A 13,310-nucleotide genomic window follows, 5' to 3' on the forward strand; every position below is an offset into this window, starting at 1 on the left:
ATATTTCTAAACTGCATTTTGAGTCTTGGCTCTGTCAAGCCAGACTTGAATAACTGAAGTGGTACTTACAATTTTTGAGGCTTTGCTGGCAGACTACTCTGACTCTGACTTTGAAAGGCATATCCATCACAAGACACGCCATCGGCAGCATATCTTTCTGTGTATGCCAAACTTACTATTAAACACTAGCTTTAGAGAGGCCATTATATTTTGCTGGTTCTTAAACATCTGCATAATTATTTCTCTTGTTTGGAATACTGGTAGCAATTGTGAATCATCTACACTAGTTGTTCACAACCAGTGGTCCGGTGACCACTGGGGATCTATAAAACTCCTCATGGAGTCTGTGACTGCTTAGAAAATTAAATAATATTAACAGATTAATAAACTACATACAAATAAATTGTCTAAATGTACAACTGAAAAAGTTAAAACGTATTGCAAATTTCAAACAATTTGAACTGAAAATTAAATTAGTATCCTCAGATTGATTTGTGGGAGCACAGCAGGTACACGAACAGAATATAGTATGGACGATGTGTGGCTTCAATTAATTTAGAAAAGCTTCACACTTCCTATTTAAATTCAAATATATATATATATATTTTTTTTAATTTATATTTGTTTGCACATTAATGTGTTATCATTTGTGTATGTGTTTGAGGAATGCTATTTTCTGTATTTTACATGTATTGTTTTGTTCAAATCAGCAACAAGGTTTAGGACGGGGTCCCCGCCTTCCAATAATGACTCAGAGGGGGTCCCCAAATTCCAATAATGATCCAGTGGAGGTCCATGGGATCCAGTAATAATAAAGTGGGTGTCGTCAAAAGGTTGAGAACAACTGATCGTATAAACGAAAGCCCGGATACGTCACTTCTGATTGTAAGGATTTAATTTTGGCGATTTATGTGGATTTTCACTATAGAACAAGCATTTGCAAAGCCAATAGGTTTGAGCTAACATATGCAAAACTGTATTTGCGCAAGTAAAACATTTAGTGACAAAGTGTTTTGAATTAGAAAACACCCAGGCCTGTAGGCTTTGCCAATTCTTGTTCCATTGACAGCTACAGCCCACACCACACTAAAAGAGCTGAATTTGCAATAGGGGGGAACAGTCCCAAATGGCATTAGTGACATGGCACAACCAAGTGATAGGCTGCCAATAAACAAAAACAAGTGCTCTATTGGCAATGACTCAGTGACTAGGTACATTGCACATAGCATAGAAAAAAGTAGTGATTCAATAGATGCTTGGTTTTCCATGCAGACAGATACTTTCAAGGGACGGGGTGCTGGATCAATATGGCCCCACATCTTTAACTGGCCCTTACATTCACAGCAGGTTTGACCTCACTTTGCATAATCCTCAGTGGCAAATTTCATTCGTTCATGCTAGGCTTCACACTGCAACCCAAACTTTATACCAAGGAACCAATGAAAGGAGCACAACCCCAGCATCACCGTTTCTGAAAGGCAAAGAAATGTACAACTGGACATGGGGTTCACACAGCTTTACAAGGGCTTTTCATTCCCAGGATTAAGTCATCCCACTTTTTAGGATTCGCCTGCACAGCTTGTGCTGTGGCAAAATCTTCTATATTTGAAAAGCATCTTAAAATGGGCAAACAGCCCGCCAACTGGCTTACCAGTGGCAGTCTTCCCCAGTCACTCTACTTTTCTTGCTTCTCATTGACAGCAGGAGTCCTCACGTCACCAGGTTGTGCACTTCCTACTGTTTGTCGAGGGTGATGGCGAGACATACTGTTAGGTCACACACTTTGCCTTTGAACAGCAGGCTCTTCAGCCTGCTCTGTATTGAGCTCATAAACACGACGAGTATGCCCTGCCTCACAATTTGCTTGTAAATATAGTGGCCTGCTGCGCGGTGGTAAACGTGCTCTACATCGTGCTCTGGAGTGTACTCTGCGGCGAGCCTGCGGTGTGGCTGTGTGCTCCTCCTTGTGCTTAAAAGTGTGATTGTGAGTGTGCTCTACAGAGAGCTTTTAGTGTGCTCCTCTTTCTTTCACTGACTGTTGCATCCCCTGTCTCCCGCTAGTTTTTTTCACTTTTTTATAGCGCTAACTCAACCCAAAGGGATTAGAGCGCTTTACATGCGCACCAGTTACATTACAGAAGGATACATTAATTTCTTGGTAGTGCCGATTCGTATCTTTGGTAATCAATCAGGTCTTTCTTTAGCATGAGTAGAAAACCCTTCGTGTCAGAGATGGCTGCAACGTACAGTAATAGCTGTGCGCACTTTCGTCAGCTGCCTTCCACATGAAAGCTTTTTGGGGCTGATGTGAGTCTCACAGCACCTTCTACCAAGACGGTTACATTATACAAACGAGAGTTAGGGACTGTTCGCCTCTGTGTTTCTTATATTTTTATGTTTGTTTCATTAGCTTAGTTGTTATTTCTCACAGTAAAAAAGACACATCTGTCTCTCACCGTGATTCAACCAAATAGTTTCGTTTGACCAATCCCTTACTCCTAAAATTTGTGTCTTCCTATTACTTTCTTCTTGCAGTTCAAGGTTTGATGTTTTAACCCACACGTTTCTTTTTATTATTTTTTTCTTATTTAAAACAACACTGTCACAGTAGCATCACTTAAGGGACCAAATACGGCTAAAAGACATTCACATGGACAATGGCAATAGCTCAGAGCTCGAGCACTGACAAGACCTATTGGCTTTGCCAATGCTTGTTCCTGGTGCAAATACCAGGTGCTTCATGATATGTAACACAATCAGCCTAAATGGTGCAAATATTTGTGCCCCACTCGTGTGCAGCAGGGCATATTTCATACAATACAGCCTCCGTTCTTGAAATAAGATAGCGCAGCTTTAGTGTTTCCGGAATAAAGTATTTGCTTGTTGTTAGCACTACGAGCTGCCTTAATATTTTTGTTGGGTTTGTTTCTGAGCAGGATAAATGCTTAGTGACGCCCAAACTATAAAGATAAGCAAATACTGGATGTAATTCACCTCTGACATAAGCAGAAACGTTCATATGATGCATACAAGCATGCAGCACCTCCAAAATAGGACTACATGATCTTAGCTGCAACCTTATCAAACGGGATACTTTTTACGTACCTGGCCATGCTTACTTGCTTAAACGTGGGAGGGTGTTTCATCTCACCATCGCCCTCCTCACGCTGTGCGACATATCTTAAAAAAACATTCACAAAGCCAATATATTTTGCATTCGCAAAACATACTGGCTTTGCCAAAGTTCGTTTTATGGATCACAAAAGAACCAGAGGTACACCCTCACAGATATGCAGCATACAGCATCAAAAGTGACTTTAGATATTCGCTCAACTGACCACATCAAGCATGTTCTGCTTCCTATTAATGCATATGCCATGTCCGCTGCCTTCGGAAACACTTTATGGTGGCTACTTTATCTAACCACAGATTTCTCGCCTTTGGAATCCTCCCTAGCACCATACTGGATCCAGAAAATCTTTCGTAGCATCCCTGCATGCTAATAGGTGGGGTGGCATGGCTTCATGTAGATGTTATTCCGCTCCAGAAGTGACATGTGACACTGCATCCAAGTGCCACCCTTTAGCACAGTTGTCCATTGCTTTTGAGGCTGTCCGTAACCCCAAGCACAGAACTCATCCTCAGCAGATTGGCTGTGACCATTGTGCAGATCTCTCGGCTTGGGACCTTTCCAAATTGAGGAGGATATAAGAGTTGGGTAGGAATCTGCAGTCAAACACAGAATCCACCGGGTAAACAATTACTGAAGGTAAGCTGATTGTTCTTCTGATGGATACGTCTAACTGCAGATTCCACATCTTCTGGATAAATACCAAAGCAGTACCTTAAATGGTGTTGGGACTGTGAACTGGCTCAAAACAAAACGTTCTCTGCAAGAACAGGCAGGCAAAGTGCCCCTTTCAATAGATCTGGCTGTCCAGGCAGTTATGCTTTGTCAATACATGAAGGGATGCCCCCACAGCAGCCAGGCAAAAGGCACTCCGCATCCAAAAGGATCAGCTTTGGTCCTGGTGGGATCAACTTGCAAGCCTTCTGCATGCTGTTTCCTGACCAGTGAGTATCAGATTTTTATAAAGAGCACAATCCAACTAGAGATGGTTTTTTTCTGCACTGCCTTACCTTTTTTTCGCTCCATTTAATCCAACGAACAGCTGTATTATCTCCCCAATGGTATTTGATATAATTGATGCAAAAGCAATAAGCACTGGGAGGGTGATGTTTTGTCTGACGTGAAAAGAAATCACTTTTGGAAGAAAGAAGGCTTGAGTACTCAATACCAACTCGTCTGGAAATAAAGTCATGTATGGCAGGTTGTCAAAGAGGGCTTGTAGATCATCTCATGTTGCACCAATGTCTTGGCAATGAGGAAAACTGCCTTGAGGGCAAGAAGCTATAATGAACAGTTGCATAGAGGTTAACAAAGCATGCCCATGAACTCAATTCCAGTATTATTGGGATATAATTTAAAGAGTAGTATGAAATGTATGTTGCCAACATTTACTTTTTTTAAAAAGTATCACATCAGGCAATTTGAAGGAAGACGACTGATTCAGCAATATAAAAAAAGGCTGAAAAAGCAGACTTACAAATAACTATGCCCAGGGCAAGCCCTTAATGGCTAGGGAAAAACACAAAAAGCAACACTTTGGATAGTTTATCAAGAAGTTGGTCAATATGCAGAGTCTCACATCAAGTCACAAATTTGGACTGACGACAGGCAAATAATTATTTTGTGGAGGGATGCTTGGCTGCCAAGATGACATCAACAACCTCAGCAGGGAGGTTAAAAGCAGTCAAATGCCGCTGTGAGTCTTCTAACATGGAGGTGAAGATTGTGCAGGGCCAGGTGGAAGACCATACCCTGCTGTTGCAATAGAAAATCCTCCCAGAGTGGCTGCAGGATCGGAGGACAGATGATCATGCCCAGAACTTCTGGTACCACACACTCCTGGCACACCCAGTGCCACTAAGATGACTTGGGCCCAGTTGTTCTGGATCTTATTCTGCACAACTCAGGAGGTCCCAAGCTCCGCCCAAGGTGGAATGCGTCTCCAAGATAAAGCCACCTGGGAAACTCCAGCATGCAAAAGTGTTGACATTGCACATCCTCATCGGAGTCAAGGTTCTCCCATTTGTGGAAGATACCTTGCTCCACCTCTGGGTCTAACTGCATCTGTTAAGCGTCGGCGCTGAGTTTTTCCACACTGGTATTTAGACATCCGGCAAGGTGGTGTACAACCAGGTAAGTTCCCTGTTTTTCCAGCGGCATAGCACCTCCTGACAGTGTCCACTACCCCACCCCACCCCGACTTGCTTGTTGCAGTAACACGAGGTGTTGTCAATGAGCACCGGCACTAATCTTTCTTTGATGGATGACAGAAAGGCCTTCAACGCCAAGGCAAGCAAGTGTCCCACAACTTTAAGAGGTTAATCAGAAGCAGTGTCTTCAATGGAGCTAGATGGCGCTGATCTTCTCCTCTCCCCGATGGCCTCTCCAACCCAGTAGTGATGCATCAGTCACCACTGTTAGCTCTTGGTGTGGTAAGAAGGGGGGTCTCATGTTGACCCAATCACGGTCTAGCAGCCACAAATGCTGGTTATTTGTAGTCTCCTCAGAATGCTGAGCCACAGGGACTTCAAAACCCACTGTGGATCCCACATATGCCACATGTTATGATTGAGCAGCAGGAAGGAGAAGGCCACCAGCAGCCTCAGAATCAGCTTCACTGAGATCCAGGACAGAGGATGAAAAGTTGGTATCATAGCCAAAATGTCCGGGACTGTTCGCTCCGGGGGATGGCACAAAACTGCACTGTGTCCAGAACAGCTCCGATGAATAGGAGTGTCTGCAAGGAGTCAGGTGGAACTTTGGCACTGTTGACAGTGAACTCCAAAGATGTCAAGTGGTTCACTGTAGTATGGAGGTAGGTGACTACTCCTTGGGGGAACACCCGGCTTCAGCAGTCATTCTAGGGGCAGAACGAAACCCCTGACCTCCGAAGATGCGCTGCAACCACTACCAGCACTTACGTGAACACCGGTGGAGCACTGGTGAGGCTGAAGGAAAGTGTAGCGAACTGAAAGTGCTCTTGTCCCATCATGAACCAGAGAGCACCTGCGGGCCTGTAGGACAAGGACGTGGAAATAAGGATCCTGCAAGGTCCAATGACACCATCCAGTCTCCAGGATTGAGGGTAGAACTGGGTATCTTGATGGCCAGGCTGAAGATGGACTAAGTGTCTTGAATTTCTCTTTCCACAGGAAGGAGTTGATAAGGTGAAGATCTAAAATAGGACGACTTCTTCAGCACAAGGAAATAGGAGGATTGACATCCAATTCCTACTTCAAAGGTCAACACTCTCCCTGTGGTCTCTCTGGTCAAAAGAGCTGGCATTTCCTTCTGCAAGGGGCACAGATGGCCCCTCATCAGCCTCTGTAAAGGCAGTGTAGGGTGTGGCAGGATTAAAATAAATGGAAGGGAGTAACCTTGATTGCAGGACCGACTTGATCTTAGTGACAGCTAGCCACCTTGTGAGAAAATGTTGAATTCTGACTTCAACAGCATGTTTTTTGCCTGGAAGGGCACACTATAGAGATTCTGCAGCTTCAGCTCCTTAGCGAGTGGGGGACTGAGGTGCGTGGTGCCTTATCTATGTTGTCTGAGGGTACCTTGGCATGACCCACAAAAGGGCCATAAGGTGTGCTAGGCTGGTTGCTGGTGGTAATAACAACTCTTATCTACCAGAAGTTACTGAGGAAGCAGAACTGCTTTTGGAACGGACGCCTTGGATCAGATAGGTCCAAGGAGCAGGCAGTGGCGCTGCCATCTTTAAAGTGCTTGGGAATAGAGTCTTTGTTTTCGACAAAGAGGCGAGAGCCATGAAAGAGCACATCTATTAGGGAAGACTGGATATCCTCGGAGAAGCCGGGACCTCTCATCCAAGCACATATCTTGAATGCCACACTGGTGCACATTGCCCAACTAAGTCAATGTGTAGTGTTGAATCCACAACAAATGGTGAACGTAGCTTGATTGCAGACATTCTGTATAGCTTGTGTATGAGTGGGGTCACTGGCATTAAACAATTCTAAGGCTGCTTTGTATTCCATATAATTATGGATTTGCTGCAGTTACCACATAATCCATCTTTGCTGCATAATGTCCAGATTTTATCAAATAAAATAGTTACTTGCTCAAACGGATCAAAAGTTACTAAAAATGCAACAACATGTGTTGCCCCACAGTAGAAGGGCCAATGCGAAGGTTGACCAGTCATCTTTTCGCTGCTTATTACTGCATTTGATAATTAAATTGATACTATAGAGGTTAAACCTTTGCCCAGACAGTGTTAACATGAGTAACAATAACAAAATTATGAAATAATACAATCACATGTGCTGCATTATGTTGCCTAATTTGCTTTTTCATGCTGCATAATTGAGTCAAACCGGAAGCATAAGTTGGTTCTCCACTGCCTAATAATTCATCTTGAGCCCCCCCTGAGCCCCACTGTGCCCAGGACTAGAGCGCTCATCCAATCTACAGAATATACGTTTTTAAGTCTAAACTGTTGTTCCCTAGTCAAACACCACGCTGATGTCTTCGATCTCATCCAACATCAGGTTTCCGCAATTCTGTTTCTGACCCGGCTAACCCAGGTCTTGGAAGCTGAACCTGCCCCAAGCATTACCTCCAAACTATAATTTAAAGAATCTTAACAGAACCAGTGGTAAAGGCGATGGCACTGAAGTGATATAGAGAACTATATGTGTAGTGTGACTCATTGACCGATCCCAGATTGCAAAAGCACTCTTTTCAAAACTTCTTTGAATAACAATTTCACCTTATCAGGAATTGTTATTTATAGCATAGTAGGAGATCTTAATCTCCATTTGAAAGCTAGTCAAGATAGTGATATTGTTAATTTATAGAGGACCTCTCTGCATGTCAGTTAACAAAACCTGTACTCTCAGTGGATTCAACAGAAGCTTCCAATGACCACTGTGAGACATTAGCAAAGTATTTAATCAGCAACATATATGATATTTATGTGAATTTTGACCCAAACATGACCGTTCCGAGGCCCAACACTCATTAGCACTGCTTTGTCCTTGTTTAATTCTCTATCTCCTGTGTGTCTGTCAGAGCTACGCCCTCTTTGCAGCCAAGTTAAATCAGGCTCACCTGCTGACCCTCTAAAGTTAAACGCATTATATAAACTCCAGGATTTTCTTCTACCACCTTGTCTTGAACCTGTTAATTTTTCCTTGTCATTAGCATCCATACTGGGTTCCTCGAAACATGCCAGGGCTATCCCTCTCTTGACGAAACCATCCTTGGATGCTTCCAACCCAGGAAACATTCGTCTCATCTCCCTCCTGCCTTTTCTGGCCAAAGTGACAAAAATACGCATGAGTGCAATTTTAACTAAGCTTCTAGATTTCGGATATGTCGCAGATCAGCTTTAGGCTGATGCACAGTATGAAGTCCGCCATCCTTGCATGTTACAGAGCACCTACGCTATACTTTAGGTGAAGGAAGGCCTGCGGCTTTGATCCTGCTCCACCTAAGTGCAGTGTTTGATATGGTGTCCCATAAAGTTTTGTTTCAGCGCTTATGGGACATTGGCATAGGCGGATCTGCACTGTCCTGGCTCGCCTCTTTTCTCTCAGAGCGATCCTTTCCGGTCATCCCATCCCCCCTTACAGTTCCCAATCGCATACTCTGTGCCACAGCGTTCCTCAGGGCTCCTTCTTGAGCCCAACCTTGTTTAATATCTACAGTCAACCTCTGGCCCAGGTTGTGAAATCCTTGTGGCTTCCGCTGGTGTCTTATGCAGGTGACACCCAGCTTGTGCTCTCTTTTTCTGATAATCTCAGGTCAGACCGGGCCAATTTTCATAGGGGTATGCTTGCTGTTGCGGAGTGGATGGACGCAAATTACCTACGACTGACAAGGAGTAAAACAGAAATGATTGCATTAGGAAAAGTGCCCCATTTTTGGGCCGATCATTGATAGCACTCCTCTCTTGGGCCTCCCCCTCAAACCAAGACTGCTGTCAGAAATCTAGGCATATGGGTAGATAGCACCCTAACTTTTGAAGTGCAGGCAAGTAGTAGCAGGCATGTGCTTTGGGCTCCTGCGGAGCCTTAAACCTAATCCTGGATGTTTTGATCCCAGCACTCATCAGATCATTGTTCAGGCAGCAATCTTATCCCGACTGGACTACTGTAACATCTAATATCTAGGAGCTAATAAGTCAGTAGTCTGTAGACTCCAACATGTTCAAAATGTTGCAGCCAGGCTGCTGTTTTCTCTGCCAAAATTCTGCCCAAAGTCCGCCCTCCTCCGCAAACTGTGCTGGGTCTCTGTGGAGAAGCGTGTGCAGTTTAAGACCATGAGCACCGCCCGTAAAAAATGTTTTCCCAGGGGGCTCCCATTCTGCCTAGTTTGATGTCCCTGCACCAACCCTCATAGCCCCTGCACTCTGTGAACCTTAAGCTGGCCACTGTCCCACGTATTAAGGGAGTAAGAGCAGGTGGTCGCTCATTTCGTGCAGGTCCAGCTCTCTGGAATACATTTCCCCTTGCTATCAGGAATGACCAGAATCACGTAATGTAGGAAAATTCTGAAAACCTGGCTCATCTTTTCTTGAGCTCTCTGTTTAGGCACTCTGCTTCCTGGCCACTACTGTAGAAGGTTTTGTTGTTTTGGGATTAGAGCTGGGGTAGCTATGCGCTCTATAAAACCCATAACATAACGTAATTGCAATGGGCCTGGTCATCAAGCACAGCAGGTAGGACCTGAGCAACGGAATCACAAAGAGCATGAGTATAACAGAGGATGTTGCGTTAGGAAGGCTGGATCACCCAGAGCAGGGCAGTGAAGTCTTGCTTTCTGCCTATTTATCAGTGAATTTTGCCTCTTAAAGAGACGAGGGGTCCCGCACGATAAGCACCTGGTCACACAGAAAGAACTAAGGTGGTGTGCATGGGTGGCTCTTATATGCAGTTTGGCACGTCACTTCCAGGGAGGAAAAATGTTGTTGTGCAGCCACCCAACAGCACTTACCAGTGTGCAGGGGTACTGATAAAGATTTTCCAGATCCCCTCTGATGCCTGTGGAATATCCAGAAGATGAGTAATCTTTTGTTAGAAGTATTCATCAGAAACAAAGTTATAAATTAAAATCCTTTCTCATAGCAATCAAGAATTTCTGCTCATTATCTCATCATCCAGAGATATATTTACTCCATTTGTAGCCAAGACCACGCCAGCGTGATGACTGAAGCTGCTGCAGGCTCACCATCCCTGAGCTACAGACTGCATACTCTGGCATGGAGATGGCTGCCTCACCACCACAGGGCTTATGGGTGTAGTTAAGAGTGCGCTTGCTGGGGCGGCACTGCTGGTGGCACTAATTGTGTCATGGACAAAATCGTCTGCCACTTTATAGATCACCAGGACAACATCTGCAAAGGTGAGGCTATGGACAGGCAGGGCCTCCACCTAAAATGCAGTGCTCAGATACTCCAACTTGGCAATAGGTGACGACTGCTGTGAATGGCTCAGGGGAAACATCTTGGAAGCTGGGGATTCACCATGAGTGCAGTACATACACAGCACTGATAATCGTAGCTGAAAGGTTTGACAGTCTTCAGTCACTCCTCATCGCTTACACGGTCATGTCTTTACATTTGGACACAGTGGCCATCTTACACATGTAGCCTTAATGCTCTAGGCTATGCATTTATTTTCAGTGCTGATCCAGCACTGATCACTATTAAATAAATAATGAAAACACTGGTGGAACCTGACAGATACGTTTGAACTCAATGCTACATTTTTTAAATGTAAAATGGTGCACTGTTATTTTTGTTCTGCCCACACATACAGAAGCAAGAAAAGATAATCTATATTCTGGGATAGATCTACTCCCTAGGAAGTATATGAAATAATACCAATATTGCAATGATATCCTCTAAATAGGGTAATCAACATTGAAAAGCTCACCATCTATATTTTCTTTTTTGCTGCATTTTTTAAAATGCTTAGGTCCACCACATGAGCTCTGGCAACAGCCAAAGCGGTCTCTACCAGGAATAAAAAATGGGACATTTGTGTCTTTGATTGCATTAAAGAGTGTACATGGACCGTGACAGAATTCAAAAGGCCTCAGTATGCAGAAATAAAATTGTGAAACAAAAGAGGGGAACAGTTTAAATCTTTGAAAATCAATTATTCCAAGAAATCCTAAATCCATATTTTCATAAATAACTGTTTTACATGTCCATACCCACCAACACTCCCTGGAAAACATCTATCTTTTCAGTGACAACCTTGTATCCATGTGTTAAGTCTACTTACCCTGACGATTACAGAAAACAGAGATCTACAGCCTGGAGCCAGATTTACATATGGATCCAAAAGGAATTCATGAATGTGTGGGTGAGGGAAGAGACACAGCTTAGACAACACCGACGTTACTTGTAAATTAACATCATAAGGCTGTTTGGGGAACAAGAGGAGAAAACTGTTTTAGAGACAAAGGCAAAACAACTCATACATCTGCATGATTAAGCAATATTTTATTCTGTGAGGTCCTGTGAATTATTTGTTTGTTTTGGTTAAGAAATGTCCTCGTTAAATGCTCTTGTCGCTTTGAAAGAACATAAAACGCTTCCTTTGAAGGATATGTGAAGAAATGGTTATTTCTTGCAAAAGTAAAGAAAATAAAATTCTTGAATTTGTTATAACAATCTAATTCCGACACTAATCTCTGCAAATAATTTAGAGCAGGCACACCTTGGTCAAATTCCGCTTGACTGGCTGCAAAAAGTGTAAAGAATGACATGGAAAATCTGCAAGGTCTTCACAGCAGAAGAACTAGGTACAGCATGTATGGCAGATACTTTGATAATAACAAAGGAGTTAATGTAGGGTTGATCCAGTTAGTTGGGACCTAAAGTTATGTTAACTCTGAAGACCATTTATTGACAAAGCTAATCATCTAAGCCAGTGGTTCCCAACCTTTTGACATCTGTGGACCCCCACTTTATCATTACTGGAACCCGGGGACCCCCACTGAATCATTATTGGAATCTGGGGACCCCCTACTGAGTCATTACTGAAAGCTGGGGACCTCATTTGTTAATATTATTTAATTTTCTATCCAGTCGCGGACCCCCTGAAGAGGCTTCGCGGACCCCCAGGGGTCCCCGGACCACAGGTTGGGAACCACCGATCTAAGCTTTTGAACAATGAAAAGGATTTATCTGACTTCACTAATACCTACAGGTAGGTGCTAGTTATCACTAGTCCATTTGACAGAAAGGGGCTCAGAGGTGTGTCTTTGGGAGGCGGGGCACAACAGTAGGACTCCATTTATAGCAGGTCTTTACCATACAACAAGGTTGGGAGGGCAAATCGGGGGGTCTGGAGGGCTCATTTTTGTTGCTGCACTAAGGCCTATGGCACCCTTGCTATGACACTACCAACAAGAAAGGAGCAGCAGAGGCAACATCAGTGCATGTTTCCCTCAGGGTATGAAAGAAATTCTGAAAAAAGGAAAGGGAGATGGAAAATGGTGCAAACAAAAGTGGCCTAAAAAGGAGCTCCCTGCACACTGATTGTGTTCAGAGATAGAGTTGAAAGCCTTAACAATGTGTCGCTAATTTGTGTGTTCAAAATCAGCGATACAGCGGAAGGCTTAGGAGCAGCAAGATTTTAGGCTCCACGCTGTATACAGCATGTATATACATTTATACAACATTTATATTCAAAGTGTGGTTTAACTCTATTAACATCTGTGGTACATTTTAATGAATTAATAGTATGCAACCGTAATGCTCACTCAGAATTCATATACAAGTGTATTAGGTGGATCAATAGACTGACGTAATCATGTTCATTACATATTCACATTTATTATTGATTGTTTCCTACTGATATATTTCTAACATACATTCATTATGATGCTCGAGTTGACTTAGCTTGGCATTAGGCCTCAGTTGGAAAATGTTTGCTTTAACGCAGCCAGTATGCTGTTTTCTTTCCTCTGCACAAGCAATATTGTGCTTCTCGTTAGTTGGAGAAAGGCTTATTATTATGTATCAGACTGCTGATAGTGAGGCCTGCTACAAATCAGTTTGCAACAAATGCGTTGCAATGATGTTGAGAGAAAGCCTCACCATCAGATGTGTACCTGACTGTGTGGAGATGGGAATTTAGGGAGTATGTTGACTCCCCACAAATGTGGTTGCGGGATTAGCTCTCAGTGATGAGAATGA

General features: G+C 43.4%; 1 protein-coding gene across 1 annotated transcript in view; it reads right to left on the bottom strand.

The window, feature by feature from the left end:
* FHIP2A (FHF complex subunit HOOK interacting protein 2A) overlaps positions 1-13,310 on the bottom strand; it is a 256,893-nt gene that overhangs the window by 47,799 nt on the left and 195,784 nt on the right. The window contains exon 15 of the mRNA XM_069239277.1: positions 11,389-11,529. Within this exon, the coding sequence (XP_069095378.1) occupies positions 11,389-11,529 (141 nt within the window). The remainder of the gene's footprint in view (positions 1-11,388; positions 11,530-13,310) is intronic.

Source organism: Pleurodeles waltl, chromosome 6, assembly GCF_031143425.1.
Source record: "Pleurodeles waltl isolate 20211129_DDA chromosome 6, aPleWal1.hap1.20221129, whole genome shotgun sequence".
In the NCBI taxonomy this organism is placed as follows: Eukaryota; Metazoa; Chordata; class Amphibia; order Caudata; family Salamandridae; genus Pleurodeles; species Pleurodeles waltl.